The sequence below is a fragment of the Cardiocondyla obscurior genome, linkage group LG01 (genome assembly GCF_019399895.1).
Source record: "Cardiocondyla obscurior isolate alpha-2009 linkage group LG01, Cobs3.1, whole genome shotgun sequence".
Lineage (NCBI taxonomy): Eukaryota > Metazoa > Arthropoda > Insecta > Hymenoptera > Formicidae > Cardiocondyla > Cardiocondyla obscurior.
The window spans coordinates 1727373-1747866 of record NC_091864.1 but is presented as its reverse complement, the minus strand read 5'-3'; the positions used below and the strand labels follow the sequence as shown (position 1 = coordinate 1747866).

Here is a 20494-nt window from a genome sequence, read left to right as displayed (position 1 = left end):
GTTTCTTTTTATTCTTTTTTTATTTGCGTCTGAATGTTCAGTTAAAGAGAGTCGATCAGATTTATTGAAAAATTCTGAAGATAGGCCGTTAATTAATTTGAGATAGCATGCGTATTGACGTATTGTTACGCCTTGGTATTAGTAATGGATCAGCGTGAACAATGTCGTGTATGTTTAGCCGCGCGCGGCAAGAAAAGTAGTCAATGTCAACGCGCGGTCGGGTCGGCAGCCCGCTGAGAATTATAATCCGGACGCGGGACGCCTAATTAATTAGTCTGTCTAGGGTGCCCATCCGCGGATTATGTAATGCCTGACAGCCGACGGGATACTGTAATTACGCCACTCAGGAATATCCAATTGGATACCTAACTCGCAAATAATCGACACGACGGTATTAACGGAGCGTGTAATATTAATACGGCGTGCTATAATCCGTAACGTCTTCGCCAAATTACGAAGACTTTCCAGACGTCTTGTAAATTAATAACTATTAATCGTCTGAAACGAATGTGTAAACGTTTAATAAACGGGTTAATGTAATGAACTCCCGTCTGTCACTGAAAAATTACAGAACTTTATTACATTTTAATTTGAGCTAAACGTAAAATATAAAACAACGTTCTCGATAAAATTTATTTTAAAAGATTAAAAATGTGCAACTATTTTTTTTTTCTTTTTCCATCTACGATACCATAAACACGACTAAGGTCCATGTGATTCGATTAATAAGTAGAATACCTCCGGTCATTACTTGATTACGAGATCTGTTAATTGGCACGTGGCAATCATCGCGAAGCATTAAACGATCAAACAAAACGCACGAGGGCGCGTACGCGCGTTCGTACAGAAGATTCGTCGAAATTGAGCCGAGGTATCGGACTGAAAATTCATATATACACGATGTACACGCGAGAGAAGGGCATCAGCCACGAAATTGTACTGCTGCAGTCGCACCTCATCCCCCTATTTCTACTTCGTCTCTGTTTCTCGTTCTCTCCCTATCTTCCTCCACCAGTTTCTCTTGCAGCCACAGGATTTATAAAGGGCCATGCACAGAGAAGGTAGGGAAACGCGACCACTTGCGAATCCAGGAATACCATCAGCAGTTAGACAGGAACCACTAATCAGGCTGTTTCCACTTAATTTGCCGGAGTAATTAAGCGTCTCGTTCGCCTTCGCTCACTCCCCTCCCCCTCCTCCAAACCCATGGTCAAACCGAAAACCAAGTGCTTTATTATGTACGGATCCTATTGTGTCACGGGACACCATGCATGGCAGCCTGCGCATGCACCGCGCGATTACCGGCTTTCTATTACGACTTCTTCCTTCCCCGTCTCTCTACCATCGTTCTCTCGGACTTTTCAGTGCCTTTTCTTTTATTCTGTTTTCTTACATTAATGTTTATAAATCGATGTAAAATATCGCGCCGCCTCTTTCTAATTTTTTTTTTCCCCTCCGGTCTCTCTTTTAATAAATTCGTGTTTGGTTACTTCGCGCTACGAAGTTATATTAAAATGCTAAATTAAAACAATTGTTTGCCTTCATTAATATTGATAAATTTACCACATTATTGTGCCAGCGCGATGTTATATTTACCCATTAAATACATTTACACTATTATACCGTTACGCATGCAACTGTAACACATCTATTTTTCTAGAGCGAGATATTTCTGCATTATTTTACGTTTCGCATATATCATTCATTTCAACAAAGTGACATTCTTTCATAGTCAAAATAATAAATTTATATTAAAAGTACTGAGAATTAAAAAAGTACATGAATTATTTAGAGTCTCGTGGCGTTTATGCGCGCAAATTGAGAGCGCGGGGGCGTAAAAAGTTTTTAAGTGCAAACTGCGATACGGTGCCGATTTGCAAATCGCATTAGGGTGGGGAGGGGGAGGTGAGGGTTGGGCGATCGCGATTGAAGTCGCAGTTACAGATACTTGAGCCCCGCGTCGAGAGCGCGTTTACGTGTTCTCGAAGGAAAAGAAGGCTTCCGTGAGGAGCGACGATGGCCCGTGACCCGTTCTGAATCCCATTTATTTTTCAGGGAGGACTTGTGTATACTCGGCGCGAGCGCGGCCTTCTTTCTCCCTTCCCCCCCCCTGTCCCTCCCACGCGTTCCAGTTGTATTATGGGCGAGCCGCGGGTCTGACACACCGTGAAATTTTAACGAAGTCTAACTTGTAATTCGTATATCCTGCCAGCGAAATTTCAGGAAAATGGATAGGATAACTGCCGGCGCGAGCAAACGCGTAGAGATGGAGATTTCTATTTCGGCCCCCGACCGCGCGCGTGCACGGCATATGCACTCGTTTCAACGATGATATATTTATTTCCGTCCCCGTCGCCGTGGCTGTCATATTTCTAATTGCATCCAATTCCCTCTCCTCCTCTTTCTCTTTCTCTCTCTCCCGCAACTTTATCCGAAGATATTCCCAACGCTTTGTCACGAAAAGATATTTTATATAAGATATATATTTTATATGTACATATAAAATAGCTGCAAAATCCTGAGATTATTTGAAGATTATGCATATTCACGTGTGTCGCTCGGTGATGCCTGATCGGCGTTTCGCGCACGACGCGAATTACCGGATATCCATTTACATATTTTATATTAATGTGCATTGTGCAAAAGCTTTAAACCGCGAATATTATAGAGCGTTATTTCAGTTATCAATTTTTAATGATAAAATTTTGTATGATGCGCGCATATATGCAGTTATTAAAAAATACATTTTATATTCCTTTTATTAATAGAGATTAATGTACTTACTTTTTGCCGCTGCGAAAACGCAGTTATAAAAACAAGTAGAATAAATAATGATAAACGCAGGTTCTTAAAATTGTTCATAAAAGAATTTTTCTTTAAATAATATCGTGTGTATAATTTAAATCGGTGTTTTAATTTCACCGTGGATTGAAATAAAACGTAAGCGACTGAAAATAGAGATTGCGCCTATAAAACCCGTTTCATTCTTTATAGCTCACGTGTTTCGCAAAAAAAAAAAAAATAAATAAAAGCGCTACAAAAGATCGATTTAACAAGCGCGAGGATCTGTCATAAAAATCCATCGATATAACGGTTTAACAAACGTGTACACAACTATTGTTATTGCTAATTGAAACGTTTCTAGCGGGCAGGTTCAATTCGCTTCTCCCGTTGTGCATTTTGTCACGCCATCCCGCCATAAATCATACAGATAATTAGATTTAAATAAATAAGACTGCAGCCGGCCGCGAAATTCGGCCAATCTGGCGGAGGAGACTAATTCGGCGCTGATAGCATCCATTAAATTATTTATACGACGACATGTAAAATGACCCGAGTGGAAATTCATCTAGCTAATCTGATTTTGCAGCTAGTGGTTAGATCGCGCAGATTAAATATATCTCTTAACTAGCGACTAGCTTTCGACAGCCCTCTCTCGCCTCTCCAATTATTTTCTTTGTTGTCGACGTCGATGCTCGACCCTCGCGTCACGTGGAGGGTCGCGAAAAAGGGCGCGACGGGACGGGATGCTGTTGCTACCCATCTCATTTAGGGTTGCCGGGCTCGAATCAAGAAGGGGGGAGCTCGGCGGGGTGCGTAACGGGGCGCTTAAGTATCCATTATCCGTTCTGTCGGGTCGCGGCCGCGGGTACAAAAAGCTCTCTCGCATCTCGAGCGCGTCTAGGCTAATGGTCGGGGCACGGCCCACATCGTTCCGCGGTCGAATAAAAGCGGCCGCCGTGTACGTACAGCGACGAGGAGAGTCGGCCAAGAGAAGAGGAATCGCGCATCTCCCCTAGGCATTAATGAAATATTCCTAAGCGCCGGTGTGGGCGGCGTTCGCCGGTATTATTTCGAAGACCGGCGCTCTCGCAGGATTCCGGGAAATACTCGGCGTCCAACAGGAAAATTCACGCGGTTCTCCAATAACGTTAAAAGCACGAAACTTCACATTCGGCCGGCCGGCCGGCCGGGAAGCTCTTCGCCAATGAGACATCGAGCTGTTTTATTGAACAACGTCTTGGAAATTGCATGAGGACGAGCCAACGCCGGTTGTCGCGTCCGCGAAACGGTTAATCAATGGAATCTCCGCTGATGCGCTTGCCAATCTTGTATTGTAGAAACGAGCATAATTTTCGCATTCAGTTCATTTATTGAATCTCAAGCGAGAATTTTTTACAAGGATCAGTACCGCGTTTCGCGCATAATTTGCATTTTTATTTATTTTAAAATATTTCTTATGAATTTTTTTATTTAAATGTCGCATATAATGAGAGAGCTTTTTAATTTTTCGATTAGTTTTATTTCTACTTATTTTTTTTTTTTTTTTTTACAAGTCTTATCTTTTTTTTTTTTTAATTTTTCTTTCCACTTGGCTTAATTTTTTTCTGACTGTCCTACGAATTAGTCGGTACTCTTTTAAATTGCGCGTCTCTGTCTACCTTCATTTATCCATTCTATAATCTTATCCTGGTTCATCTTTCTTTGGAGTCACGGTAAAACATCGCGGTATAAAAGGTAACGGCAGATCCTTCCCTTACTTATTATTACGACCGCAATAAGCTCTTCCGAATCCGATTTGCGGCTCTGCGGGATTATTAAGCGGTAGAGTTGTCGGGACGCGAATCAATTTTGCGCCTCTCAAAGATTAATCGCGCGCTACTTTGCAGCTCCCGGTGAATCAGTTAAACCGACGAGATCTTCTTCGAGCAGGGAACACATCTGTTATACGCGCGTACGCGCGAGCTACAACCGCGCGAACATTTTTCGGTAACGATAATTGAATCGCGGAGTTTCTTTTTTTTTTTTTTCGCCCCTACCTCGCGATTTACCGAACGCGCCGCTACCTGCAAACACGACAGAGTCCATTTTAATCAATCAATTCGGCAATTAGCGATTATTCAAACGTCCGTTCGTTCGTTTAGCGTACGTGTCATCGGAGAGCCAAGCGGGAGCGTATATGAACTTCGCAAATACCGCGCGAAACCGCGACGTCGAGCGGGAATTGAAACGCATCGCGATCACGATTGGGGACACGAGAGAACGCGCGAAGACAATAGCTTCGGGGGAGGGGAGGGGAAGGAAATGGATCGCGGGGGAACGTGACGGGTGGGCAGGATAGAACGCGAGTTGCGCATCCCCGTCGAGGAGTCACGTACTTTATAAAACCCAGCCGTTACACCGGTGTCGGAGACGGGAAACGTCCGTGTGCGCACGCTGGTGCAAAGAAGGAAGCAGACCGGCCGGAACATATGCTTCCCCTCGCAATATAACGTGGAAGGGAGGTAACGTCTCCGACCGATAAACCCCCGCAGAAATGAGCTTTTTTTCCCCCATTTCTCTTTTCGCGCGACCGCCATCGCTCCTCTGCAATTTTCGGTCTGTCTCCTCTCCTCCTTCTCGTCCCTCCGGCCCTTATATCTCTTTACGCGAAAGTCGATTTTTCTGTTCTACCTTGTAACGCGGTGACAAACGATCTCTCCAATAGATAGCGCCGGATAGGTATATAAGGTAAAAATTTGCAGCGCACTGAAAGATCGAAAAGAAAACACCGTCTACTGTCGTTCGTTCCAACCTCGCGTACAACGCACAATGTGGATATTCTATTATCTTCGCGACGTTTAATTGCGAAAGGGAGCTCCCCGGGATCTCGCTCCACTATCTCTTCAACTTTAAACGTCATATTACTTCTCGAGGACGGCGACGTCTTAAATTCTCTTGCGACGATTCATTTTATTAACAACTTCCATTGTTTCGAGTCCCGCCGATAGTTTATAAGGAGTTTCGCAGCGGGAGTAGTCCGATGGGAGTATCGTCCTTCCCGGGTTCGCGATCTAACGGCCTCGACTGGCGTAAGACTAACTCACCGCTTCCGGTGCGAAATCCGATCGAAGCCGCTCGTTCAGCTGCGCCACGCGAAGAGCGGATTTCATTTCGTTTAGAATCGACCTGTCGCAGCGGAGTCGGGCGCCGACCTGCGGAACCCTATAGACACGACGCGTTGGCGGTTATATTTTAACGAGGACGTCACGTAGCTCCGACTGCGAGACACGAAAGGATGCCGCCGCTCGGGCGTTTCGCCCAGAATTCCCTTCTCGCATCTGCCTTTCTCTCGGCTGCCAGTCACGCGAAATCTTCGTTCTCCGTTTTCGCACGTATATCTTTTCCGGCGAGATCACTGCCGCTTTTATATTCAACGTTACTTCGGCGTTACGCGGGCATCGGGCTTTTGTCTGTTTTTCTTTCTCTTTCATCTCTAAATAGAGAATAAACAGCATCCGCGCGTTTCCGACACGCCGATCTCTTAAATCGCAACTTTTTCAACGCGTTTGACAACTGCGCGCCAAAGAGATTTCTCGATCGTTAACTCGTTCCATATTTTCTTAACTATTGAACAGCTTGCAATGCACTGCGAGGCATTTGTGCATTTTTTTTTTCTTATTTTTTATTTTTCTTATACTGCAATTTAAATTGAATAATAAGGGAAGAGATAAAGAATACCGGCAATCGCAGTGAGATTGTCGTAAAGCGAATATAGAATCACGAGAATAAAAAGAAAAAAAAAAAATATATGTCTTGATGAACAGATTTACATATGTAATATAACGGATTATATTCGGATCATTTCATTTTGTCTGGTATAGAAAAATGTGTGTGTCTATCTCGCGCTACTCACCGTTACTTTGCGACGACTTCGGGCTTTCATACGCGGTGTTATTTTTCTGTTATATGAGCGCGCACGAGGAGTGACACATACGGTGTTTACGAGCGCTCGTTTGGAAGTACAAAATATACATGGAGCTCTCAAAATTTGCGAGTGACGTCCTTACATAAACTCCACGCCGGATGGCGATAAGAATGCACACGTGTGTGACGAATTTGAAATAAAAGATTTATCGCGCTTTTAAAATCTCGGGCCGGCGGGCGAGTTTAATAGGAATACGAAACAGTTAACGTTTCACGTTGCATATAAAGTAAGATTAGCTGTTTGCTTAACGGCAAAATCGCTCGCGTGCAGCTAAAACTTTATTCGCAAACTCCTGTAAGATTAAAATGATCTTGCAGGACCGTTGGAAGCATATTGAGCGGAAGTTCATCTCGCGTTAATTCTATTCGATTTAGCGGCCGCTTCTGTAATCACCATCTACTTGGATTAACGTCCGCGTGAAATAATCATGAGGCGGGCACGTAAGAGAGACTCACTCGGCTTAATCGGGCTCGTCGCGTTCGCAGGCGCGCGGTAATCTCTAATTTTGTTTTTTTAACGGGGAGCCTAATCGCTCATTTACTCTCAACGTATTTAAGTCGAGAACTGCTAGCGGATCTGTTGCCACGAGCGACACGGGGCTAGAGCGAGGTGACATTCTGTTAGGCGTCAAGTAACCATGGTGCTCTTCAATCGAACGCGGCACCCCTGGGATATAACATATGAAATAATAATGTGTAATTGTGACCAATCAAATTACCTATGCAAACATAAAACAGATAACGTCAGCCGCACGATATCCACGAACGGGTAATTCTTTAAGATGCGGTAGATTGCCAAGCGGATAGTTGATTACGGCGGATTGGAAAGATATTACGAACCTGACGGGGATATTAAGTCCGCAACGCAATTGATTTAACTGCATTATAAAATATTTGTTAAACGTATGCTCTATTGTTAAAAAAAATTATTTTATCTGAAATAAAAATTAACTTTTTAATTTCCGATCTTTATATCTTCTGTATCGGCGCAATATATAATACTTCATTCATTTATGTCGATCTAATAGAAGATAGCGTGATATCTTGATAACTCGTTTGGTTCGTTTCACATGCGCACGATTATGCATTACACGGTATTATTATTTACGGGCTCCAGAAATATTTAGCTAAGTGGCACATTGTATCATGACTTATGAATTCTTGACGTTTGTTTCGCTACGCGATATAATTCCTGGTAGTTACAAAATTAAACTCACACGCGGAGAGAGTGTAAAAAGTTTACGGTAGAAAAAAAAAATTTTTTAAACTACATCTAGAAAGGATAATTTTTTAAAACACGTTAATGTTAAGATACTGTAATTAATAATTTCTTGGATTGCAATATAAACACAATCGGCCCACGATTTAAATCGTTTATCTTCTCGTCTCGTAACAGTACGGCGAACATGTTTAATTCGTCATCGAATCTCGAAGAAAGAAAGAAAAGTAAAAGAAAGGGAAAAATATGGCAGCTATTTCGTGCTACGGATTTTCAGTCGTTGATGTATCCCTGCTTTGTTATTTCTCGCATTTTGGGAATATTTCCGTACAAAATCAGCGCTTCCAACGTTGAAATTTGCCCATCGTGTTACATGCTATCGACCGCCGTGGTTTGCGTTTACGGCACTTTACAATTAGTAATTCTGTACGACATGAATGTTGCGAAGAATATTTTATTTCAAACCGTAACGAGAAGACTCGAGCGTAACTCTTTCTACATTTTCGGTGCCTTTATAACGGTCACCACATTTATCTTGAACAAGCCGCGAATGCGTTTCCTTCGCTCTATATTGAAACACTCTTTGAAATTATCCCCGGTGTCGTATCAACATATGTCTAAGCTCATTCACTTAAAGGACATTTGTGGATTTTTCTTCGTGCTGATTTCACTGGTATACAGTCTTATGGAGATGCATTTTAGTCTCTTACGCAAGTGGGCTATAGTATATTTAAATTTGGTAATGTATCAAATGGACATGTTGTACATGAACTGCGTATGCGTGTTAAAAGCTTGCTTCAAGCAAATCAACGACAGTCTGACGCATATACGAGAAGTCGCGATGAACGGCGAGCCATATATTTTGAATGACACGGGTTATAAACAGAGAAATCAATTTTTATTAATTGAGATTGAGGCTGTGAAGAAACAGCATCAGGCAGTTAGCGAAGCGGTGCATACGTTAGAAACGATTTTCAGCTTGCAGCTTATTACCATGGCAGTCATGACTTTCACTCAAATCACTTTCAATCTGTACTTTATCATAACGCAAATGAAAAGCTCCATATCTATTAGTGATTATGAGAAGAGCATTTATTATAGTTATTCCATATTAATTACGGCATATCACTTGATAAAAATAATGTTGATAGTGTGGGCTTGCGAAACCGGTAAAAGACAAGCTATGGAAATCGCAATCACCGTTCACGAAATATTTAACAGCACCAGCAATGAGCAAATAAAATACGAGGTAGATTGAAAAAGAATCATTAGACTTTCATATTTAAATATAAAAAAAAAAATTTAATTACGTCCCCGCGTATATTAATGTAATTTTTACTACATTCGTTTGCCAGATTAATAATTTTGCCTTCCGATTTTATATTGAACGGCTTTATACTATTAAATATATTATAAATGTAACGTTACAGCTGCGCCTATTTTCCTTGCAATTAATGCATCATAAAAATACGTTCTCTATAAAGGGGCTTAATATGGACGCTTCGCTGCTGACATCGGTGAGGAATTAATCATTTGGTTTCATTAATTAAAATAAAAAAAAAAAAATATATTTAGCTTTATTTTATCGTATTACTTTTGTAGATAGCCGGGGGTGTCACTACGTATCTATTACTCTTGATACAATTTCTGTTTGCGATTAATATCTGCGATAAAAAGTCGCCAATGAGTATGGAAGATTCAGTTTAATTAAAAAGATAAGAAATTTAGAATATTTTACGTCGTATATTAATTGTACTCTACATAACGTTAAAGAGTTACAAATAGTACGGTTGATTATTTTCTTTTTTTGTATCAGATAATATATGCGTTTTTAAATATTATAATTTAAAGTTATTAAATACATCATAATATATAATATTATTTCTTAATAATTCACGTTTAAATATCTATAGAGATAAATATTTGAATATTAATAAATCAACTCAACGTAAAATTAATTTTTAATTTGTAACAATATGTATAATTAATATATTAAAATACATGTCGGATGAAATGTCGCTTCGGTGATAACTGATAATATTTTAATGGCATATAAATAAAAAAAAAATTAATTTTTTATTTTAATCTTAACACATTGGCGATATTAAATGAACAAATTTTCATATAAAATCGCATCTTAATAGTTTGCATCGTAGATAAAAAGATGTGTGTCTTGCAAATATTATTTATCGAATTATTAATACACCCATTTGAAATTGTGAAGAACTACTGTTAGGTATGTCGAATGAAACGCACCTAAAGAGACATTTTGTTAGGCGTCAAGTAACCATGGTACTCTTCGTTCGACAACTGCACCCTTAAGATGCAACATGTATATAAAATAATAACACATAACCGTTGCGACTAATCAAATTACGTACGCAAACATAAAACAGATAATATCAACTGCATAATGTTCGTATGCACCACAATGTAAGATACGATAACTTACGTTTCTTTTTTTTTTTTACATATGTATAATATAATTACTTTCCGTGTATCTTATAGATTAAAAAAATACAACGCTTATACCATATTTAAAAATTCTCGAGCGCTGTGTAGCTACAGAACGCAATAAATGTTAGTTATATTTAAAGTAGAACTCGAGTGTAGAGTGCGAAGAAGTTTGTCGTGAAAAAGAAAAAAAAAATTACACGTGAAAGAGAAATTTTTGTAAACGCGTTGATTGATATCAAGGTGCTCCGATTACGTAATTAATATTTATTAATTAAATTATTATATTAGCAAAATGTCTACGATTTAGATCGTTTTTCTTTGCCAGAGCGGGGTAGCAAATATGTTCAATTCGTCGTCGAAGTTTCCACGGCGTAAGAATAAAAGAAAGGGAAATTTACGGCAGCTGTTTCGCAGTACAGATTTTGAATCGTTGATGTACCCATGCTTCACTTTCTCCCGCATTCTGGGATTATTTCCATACAAGTTTAACGCCTCGACTATGAGAATCTGCAGACCATCTTACGTACTATCAGTCGTTATCATCTCCGTTTTAATTTATTTAGTGATATACATGCTCTACCAGATAAACGTATATAAAAATGTTGTATTCAAAAACAATTTGATCAGGCTACTTGATATCAATTCTTTTTATATTGTCAGCGGTTTCTTGACCGTCACTACGTACATGTTGAATGGACCACGTGTGCGTTTTCTGCAAACTTTACTCGACCACTCTTTGAAATTACCGCCTACGACGTATCAAAGTTTATCGAAGTTTATCCACATTAAGGATATTTTCGGATTCTTCTATCTAGTCTCGGAAGCGATCTTAATTGCCTCCTTGAATATCGTGCCATATTGGCGCTTATTGCTTTTAACGTACTGCGAATTAGTGAGGTTTCAAATGGATATGCTGTTCATAAATTGCGTTTGGCTGTTAAAAGCTTGTTTTAAGAAAATCAACGACGATCTATCGCACCTGCGAGAATTCATCGCGAGTGAACCGTACATATTGACCGACAATTATTACAAGCAGAGAATTCCGTTTTTAATCTTAGAGATAACAGAGCTAAAGAAACATCATCAGAATATCAGTAACGTGGTGAAGATGATAAAAATAGTTTTCAGTTTGTCAATTATTTGCACATTACTCTTAAGTTTTCTTTCTGTCGTCTTTAATTCGTACTTTATTATGACGAAAATAAAAAAGAGCATCTATATGAGCGACAAGGAGAAAGAGGCTTATCAAGATTATTCTATGTTATCTATATTTATAGATTCCGTAAGAATAGTGGCAATAGTTTGCATTTGCGAAAGCGCCAAAAATCAAGCTATGGAGATCAAAAGTACCGTTCACCAAGTTTTTAACAGAACCTTCAATAAAGAAATAAAATACGAGGTAGATTGAAATAGAACATTTGAGCTTTTACGTTTTAAATATTTGTAATATATTATCTAATATATTAATCGCGTATATTAATACAATTTTTTTATGTATTAATAGTCAGATTTAACAACTACATTCTATTGAATAATATTTCTTTTTTTCAATCTAATGTTGCAGCTGCGCATATTCTCCTTGCAGTTAATGCATCGTAAAAATGTGTTCTCTATAAAGGGGCTTACTTTGAACACTTCGCTCTTGACGTCGGTGAGAAATTAATCATTCGCTTTCATTATATATAAATGCGGAAAAAATATATTCAGTTATATTTTATGTAGTTTTATGTATATACTTTTGTAGATAATGGGGAACATCACGACTTATCTGTTACTCTTGATACAGTTTCTGTTTATAGCGCATGCTTGTGACAAAGGATCTGAAAATACTTTTGTCGACTTGATCTGATTCACAAAGAGATGTGTACACCAAATAAAATATATTATTAAAAAAAAATTTAAGTATTGAATATAAATTAAGAAAAACTTTATTATATATAAAGATAAATATTTGAATATTAATTAATCAACTCAACGTAAAATTAATTTTTAATTTGTAACGATATGTATAATTAATATATTAAAATATATGTCGAATGAAATGTCGCTTCGGTGATGACTGATAATATTTTAGTGGCACATAAATAAAAAAAAAATTAATTTTTTATTTTAATCTTAACACATTGGCGATATTAAATGGATAAATTTTCATATAAAATCACATCTTAATAGTTTGCACCGTAGATAAAAAGATGTGTGTCTTGCAAATATTTTTTCTCGAACTATTAATATACCCATTTAAAATTGTAAAAAACTACTGTTAGGTATGTCGAATGAAACGCACCTAAAGAGACATTTTGTTAGGCGTCAAGTAACCATGGTACTCTTCGATCGACAACTGCACCCTTGGGATGCAGCATATATATAAAATAATAACACATAACCGTTGCGAATAATCAAATTACATACGCAAACATAAAACAGATAATATCAACTGCATAATTTTCGTATGCACCACAATGTAAGATACAATAACTTACGTTTCTTTTTTTTTTTTTACATATGTATAATATAATTATTTTCCGTGTATCTTATAGATTAAAAAAATGCAACGCTTACACCATATTTAAAAATTCTCGAGCGCTGTGTAGCTACAAAACGCAATAAATGTTAGTTATTTTTAAAGTAGAACTCGAGTGTAGAGTGCGAAGAAGTTAGTCGTGAAAAAAAAAAAAAAAATTACACGTGAAAGAGAAATTTTTGTAAACGCGTTGATTGATATCAAGGTGCTCCGATTACGAAATCAAATTTTATTTATTAAATTATTATATTAACAAAATGTCTACAATTTAGATCGTTTTTCTTTGCCACAGCGGAGCGGCAAATATGTTCAATTCGAAGTTTCCACGGCGTAAGAATAAAAGAAAGGGAAATTTACGGCAGCTGTTTCGCAGTACAGATTTTGAATCGTTGATGTACCCTTGCTTCACTTTCTCCCGCATTCTGGGAATATTTCCATACAAGTTTAACGCTTCGACTATAAGGATCTGCAGACCATCTTACGTACTATCGGTCGTTATCATTTCCGTTTTAATTTATACAGGGATATACATGTTCTACCAGAAATACGTATTGAAAAATGCTGTATTCCCAAACAATTTGATCAGGCAAATTGATTTCCATTCTTTTTTTATTGTTAGCGGTTTCTTGACCGTCACTACGTTAATGTTGAATAGACCACGTGTGCGTTTTCTGCAGACTTTACTAGACCACTCTTTGAAATTACCGCCTACGACGTATCAAAGTTTATCGAAGTTTATCCACATTAAGGATATTTTCGGATTCTTCTATCTAGTCTTGGAAATGATCTTAATTGCCACCTTGAATGTCGTGCCGTATTGGCGCCTAATAATTTATGCGTACTTCGAATTAGTGAGGTTTCTAACGGATATGATGTTCATAAATTGCGTTTGCCTGTTAAAAGCTTGTTTTAAGAAAATCAACGACGATCTGTCGCACCTGCGAGAATTCGTCGCGAATGAACCGTACATCTTGAGTGACAATTATTACAAGCAAAGAATTCCGTTTTTACTCTTAGAGATAACAGCGCTGAAGAAACATCATCAGAATATAAGTAACATGGTGAAGATGATAAAAATAATTTTCAGTTTGCCAATTATTTGCACATTACTTTCATGTTCTCTTTCTGTCGTCTTTAATTTGTACTATTTTATGACAGAAATAAAAAAAAGCATCCATATAAGTGATAAGGAAAAAATGTTATTTCATTATTTTAATGTGGTAATTATATTAATAAATTTCATAGAAATAATGGCAATAGTTTGCATTTGCGAAAGCGCCAAAAATCAAGCTATGGAGATCAAAAGTACCGTTCACCAAGTTTTTAACAGAACCTTCAATAAGGAATTAAAATACGAGGTAGATTTAAATTGAACACTTGAGCTTTTACGTTTTAAATATTTCTAACTGCCTACGTTCCGCGTATATTAATGCATTTCTTTTACGTATTAATAGTCAGATTTAACAACTACATTCTATTAAATAATATTTTTTTTTTTCAATCTAATGTTGCAGCTGCGCATATTCTCCTTGCAATTAATGCATCGTAAAAATGTGTTCTCTGTAATAGGATTTACTTTAGACACTTCGCTGCTGACGTCGGTGAGAAATTAATCATTCGCTTTCATTATATATAAATGCGGAAAAAATATATTCAGTTATATTTTATGTAGTTTTATGTATATACTTTTGTAGATAATCGGAAACATCACTATTTATCTGTTACTCTTGATACAGTTTCTGTTTATGGCGCATGCTTGTGACAAAAGATCTGAAAATACTTTTGTCGACACGATGTGATTCACAAAGAGATGTGTACACCAAATAAAATATATTATTAAAAAAGATATTTTAAGTATTGAATATAAATTAAGAAAAACTTTATTATATATAGAGATAAATATTTGAATATTAATTAATCAACTCAACGTAAAATTAATTTTTAATTTGTAACGATATGTATAATTAATATATTAAAATATATGTCGAATGAAATGTCGCTTCGGTGATGACTGATAATATTTTAGTGGCACATAAATAAAAAGGAAATTAATTTTTTATTTTAATCTTAACACATTGGCGATATTAAATGGATAAATTTTCATATAAAATCACATCTTAATAGTTTGCACTGTAGATAAAAAGATGTGTGTCTTGCAAATATTTTTTCTCGAACTATTAATATACCCATTTAAAATTGTAAAAAACTACTGTTAGGTATGTCGAATGAAACGCACCTAAAGAGACATTTTGTTAGGCGTCAAGTAACCATGGTACTCTTCGATCGACAACTGCACCCTTGGGATGCAGCATATATATAAAATAATAACACATAACCGTTGCGAATAATCAAATTACATACGCAAACATAAAACAGATAATATCAACTGCATAATTTTCGTATGCACCACAATGTAAGATACGATAACTTACGTTTCTTTTTTTTTTTTTTTACATATGTATAATATAATTATTTTCCGTGTATCTTATAGATTAAAAAAATGCAACGCTTACACCATATTTAAAAATTCTCGAGCGCTGTGTAGCTACAGAACGCAATAAATGTTAGTTATTTTTAAAGTAGAACTCGAGTGTAGAGTGCGAAGAAGTTAGTCGTAAAAAAAAAAAAAATTTACACGTGAAAGAGAAATTTTTGTAAACGCGTTGATTGATATCAAGGTGCTCCGATTACGTAATTAATATTTGTTTATTAAATTATTATATTAACAAAATGTCTACAATTTAGATCGTTTTTCTTTGCCACAGCGGAGCGGCAAATATGTTCAATTCATTGTCGAAGTTTCCACGGCGTAAGAATAAAAAAAAGGGAAATTTACGGCAGCTGTTTCGCAGTACAGATTTTGAATCGTTGATGTACCCATGCTTCACTTTCTCCCGCATTCTGGGATTATTTCCATACAAGTTTAACGCTTCGACTATAAGGATCTGCAGACCATCTTTCGTACTATCGGTCGTTATCATCTGCGTTTTAATTTATACAGGGATATACATGGTCTACCAGTTAGACGTATATAAAAAAGGTGTATTCAAAAACAATTTGGTCAGGTCACTTGATTTCCATTCTTTTTATATTGTTAGTGCTTTTTTGACTGTCACTACGTTAATGTTGAATAGACCACGTGTGCGTTTTCTGCAGACTTTACTAGAACACTCTTTGAAATTACCGCCTACGACGTATCAAAGTTTATCGAAGTTTATCCACATTAAGGATATTTTCGGATTCTTCTATCTAGTCTCGGAAGCGATCTTAATTGCCTCCTTGAATATCGTGCCATATTGGCGCCTAATGATTGGTATGTACTGCGAATTAGTGAGGTTTCTAACGGGTATGATGTTCATAAATTGCGTTTGCCTGTTAAAAGCTTGTTTTAAGAAAATCAACAACGATCTGTCGCACCTGCGAGAATTCGCCGCGAATGAACCGTACATCTTGAGTGACAATTATTACAAGCAAAGAATTCCGTTTTTACTCTTAGAGATAACCGCGCTGAAGAAACATCATCAGAATATAAGTAACATGGTGAAGATGATAAAAATAATTTTCAGTTTGCCAATTATTTGCACATTACTCTCATGTTTTCTTTCTATCGTCTTTAATTTGTACTATTTTATGACAAAAATAAAAAAAAGCATCCATGTAAGTGATAAGGAGAAAAAGGCTTCTCATTATTATTATGTGGTAACTACATTAATAAATTTCATAGAAATAGTGGCAATAGTTTGCATTTGCGAAAGCGCCAAAAATCAAGCTATGGAGATCAAAAGTACCGTTCACCAAGTTTTTAACAGAACCTTCAATAAGGAATTAAAATACGAGGTAGATTTAAATTGAACACTTGAGCTTTTACGTTTTAAATATTTCTAACTGCCTACGTTCCGCGTATATTAATGCATTTCTTTTAACAACTACATTCTATTAAATAATATTTTTTTTTTTCAATCTAATGTTGCAGCTGCGCCTATTCTCCTTGCAATTAATGCATCGTAAAAATGTGTTCTCTGTAAAAGGGTTTACTTTAGACACTTCGCTGCTGACGTCGGTGAGAAATTAATCATTCGCTTTCATTATATATAAATGCGGAAAAAATATATTCAGTTATATTTTATGTAGTTTTATGTATATACTTTTGTAGATAATCGGAAACATCACTATTTATCTGTTACTCTTGATACAGTTTCTGTTTATGGCGCATGCTTGTGACAAAGGATCTGAAAATACTTTTGTCGACACGATATGATTCACAAAGAGATGTGTACACCAAATAAAATATATTATTAAAAAAGATATTTTAAGTATTGAATATAAATTAAGAAAAACTTTCAACTGCGTATATCATTCGTCATTAAGATATAACTATCGATCGAAAAATACCATGGTTACTAGGCTACTAACATTGATAGCGTTTTAATGTTTTATAATAGTAGATGCTCTTAGTTTTAAAGTAAAACCCTCCGCGTACAGTCATGCTATGTCAAACGCACGCGCTAAACAAAGTTAAAGGAAAAGCTGTGACCGAAATTTTCCAATCAAATTTCTAATTGGTTTTAATTAAATTGTAATAATCAATCGAGTATTTATAATGGTATTAATTGTGTTTATATTGTACTGATGTTTAGTAATCGGTACGTCAGCAAAACGTGCCAAGTATAAGATGTGGGAAAAAAATTGGCGGCTATTCCGCGCGACGGATTTTCAATCGTTAATGAATCCGAACCTTACGTTCAACAGAATTCTTGGAATATTTCCATATAGATTGCGTGCCTCGACGTTCGAACTTTCCAAGCCGCTTTATATTTTGTGGACTATAATTTTCTGTGCGGTTGTGTTTTACGAAGTTGCGATACTTTATATATTTAATTTTTCTGATAAAATCAAGTTGGACATGTTCACTAATATTTCATCCAACCTTACTCGCATATACGTAATTTTCGAAACGATTGTTTGGTACATTTTAAACGGTCCGCGAATGCGCTTGCTTCAAAATATATTGGACGTCTCGTCGAAACTTCCTCAGCAGTCGTATCACAAACTGTCCAAAATAATACACGCCAAAGATATCTTCGGCTTTTTCCTTATATTGTTTTTCATATTGAATATCCAGATAAAGGATTTTTTAGCTTTCAATTCCATCTTCGAGGTTATTAGAATGTACCCACCCATAGTAACTTTTCAAATGGACATGCTATACATAAATTGCGTTTGCGTCTTGAAGGCTTGCTTTAAAGAGATCAACGATAATTTGGAAAATCTTCAGGAGTTAGTAATAAATAATATCTCCGAATGGATTAGTTACAATCAGCGACAACCGCTCTGGATAATAAAGCTTAAGGGTTTGAAAAAGCAGCATATGGTAATAAGTAACACGATGCAAATGCTAAATTTAGTCTTCAGTCTGCAGCTTCTCGCTACTTTGGCTATGTGCGCGAAGCAGATAATATTCTATGTATATTCCGAAGCGATACGATGGCAAAACGGATTGTCTTTCAATTGGGATATACTTTTTGATTTCAATTTTCCATTGTTTATAGTGTTTTACGGTATTAGAATAACGTTCATAATATGGGCTTGTGAGAGCGGGAAAAATCAGGCGATGGAAATCAGCACGACTATTCACGACATGATTAACAATACTAACGATAAACAAATGAAAAGCGAGGTAAAAAATAAAATGCTAGGATATTAGTTCAATTTTAAAGATTAGATTATTTAAATTTATTTAGCTTTTATTTAATAATTTTTATTCGCCGTTTGCAGTTGAAACTATTTTCCTTGCAAATAACGCACTGCAAAAATGCATTCTCCGCGAAAGGTCTTATCGTCGACGCGAAACTGTTCACTGAGGTGAGTGATCGAATGCCTAAATAAATCTTTAATTAATTAAACATGTATCTAAATACTTCACGTGTTAATTTTAGATGATAAACAACATTATCACGTACTTGTTAATTTTAATACAATTTTTAATAATATCGCATTCTTGCGACGGAAAGAAAAATGTAACAAAATACACGCAACTGTATTAATAAAAGAAAAAAAAAAAAAGAAAAAAAATAATACCTACGATTTTTATCAAAGAAATATATTTGGGAAAATTAAAGATTCTTAATTTTTTACGAACTATATATATATCTCTCTCTCTCTCCTTTTTTTTCTGCGTCATGTTCAATAGAAGAAAAAGGAGACAAGATTGTTCTGCATTATGAGTGTCGATGATACGATATTGGGGCGAATGAATTTCATTACAGCCAACGGACGCATTTAATGCAGAGCAGCGTCGGCGGTCTAAAGACTGGATAGGCCAACTCAGCACCCTGATATTTCTTTGAATAGAGATCTGTGCCGTGCGATAGGCTCGTATAAAAGACGGGGGTGAAGACGGAAGGAACTCCACCTCTATCTTGCCCTTTCACTCGCCCACTTCTCGCCGCCGTAGTTCTAACGTCACTTAGCATATTACCGCTCTCTGTTCCTTTAGATTCAAATTTTCACGCTCTGCCTCTTATAGATAAAGCCCGGGGACCTAAGCTCGTTAGCAAACCGAACTAATACTCGTTGCAGGTGACACCAAGTGCGAAATGAAATAACACAATCCGGATACGAAATATATACGCCGTCGTGATTAAAGTACAGATGTCATGATAAATCTTCCTAGATATTACTTGATTTAATATGATTTCGTAGGAAAATTTCTGTCGCGTTATTCAGCTAAAACCTGACACGTGGAATGTAAATGTAATTTATATAACAATAATATAGTATACTACATATAGCTATTTAAATTTTCGGTGCATCTCGAACGCGATATATTCGTTCCCGCTATTAACGATCGCGGGTGCATCCTTCCGCCTTCTTATCTCAATTAGCCGAATCTTGTTTGGCAAATCGTTATTTCTCAATCTCTCGTTACTCACTACAGCCCGTACCGTTATTATTTAATAAATCCTCACGCCGCGCCCAAATTAATCTCCCGAGGCGTAATAAACGTTTTACGTCTACGTCCAAAGTCGCATCGGAATCGCGGAATAGCGGTGAACTCGACACGCGTAACCCGGGAATAATCCGTCACCATAAAAACCGCGTCCCTGACAAGTCCCAATGGCGAGACAAGCGAGGAGTACGTTAGAGCCCGGCTACGTGAGGCGTTGGACGGACGACGCGGTAGGGAAAGTAAGCCGCGCGAAGGTAGGTATAACGCGCTGGGACTGGCAGCGGAACGAAAATCTACGGCAAACACAATTTTCCGCGTTAACCCGGACGAGGAGGTCGTAACGAGAGTCCGGTCCAATCGCTTAATATTCATGGGGACCGCGGCAAGTGGGTTTTAGTGTTTCTCTTCGGCGCGCCGGCCGGCCAAGTGGGTTTATGGCTGTTTCCACTTCGAAACGGCCCGTCGCGGATCGAACGGCGCGTTTCACCCACGAGGATTTGCCTCCCTGACAGCCACCATACCGTAATTCACGTCGGAACTTACGAAACCGCGGCTAGAGAAGACTTAGGCAAGTTTAACGCGCGTTAAGCAAGGAGGAAAT

The 20494-nt window shown here is 37.2% G+C and overlaps 4 protein-coding genes across 13 annotated transcripts in view; 3 read left to right on the top strand and 1 right to left on the bottom strand.

Annotated features, from left to right (window-relative positions):
* The window catches only part of LOC139112706 (agrin), a 382197-nt gene that overhangs the window by 123610 nt on the left and 238093 nt on the right, over positions 1-20494 (bottom strand). The window lies entirely within an intron of this gene.
* Positions 7743-9509, top strand: LOC139113124 (putative gustatory receptor 28a). Its single transcript, XM_070674053.1, has 2 exons — positions 7743-9215; positions 9397-9509. The coding sequence occupies exons 1-2, from the start codon at positions 8154-8156 to the stop codon at positions 9493-9495; spliced, it is 1161 nt and encodes a 386-aa protein (XP_070530154.1). The 5' UTR covers positions 7743-8153; the 3' UTR covers positions 9496-9509.
* Positions 10757-12422, top strand: LOC139103945 (putative gustatory receptor 28a). The gene is made up of 2 exons (XM_070659129.1): positions 10757-11822; positions 11964-12422. The coding sequence occupies exons 1-2, from the start codon at positions 10764-10766 to the stop codon at positions 12084-12086; spliced, it is 1182 nt and encodes a 393-aa protein (XP_070515230.1). The 5' UTR covers positions 10757-10763; the 3' UTR covers positions 12087-12422.
* On the top strand, positions 16912-19212 carry LOC139113116 (uncharacterized). The gene is made up of 3 exons (XM_070674041.1): positions 16912-18621; positions 18720-18806; positions 18881-19212. Exons 1-3 carry the CDS (start codon positions 17617-17619, stop codon positions 18986-18988), a joined length of 1200 nt encoding a protein of 399 aa, XP_070530142.1. The 5' UTR covers positions 16912-17616; the 3' UTR covers positions 18989-19212.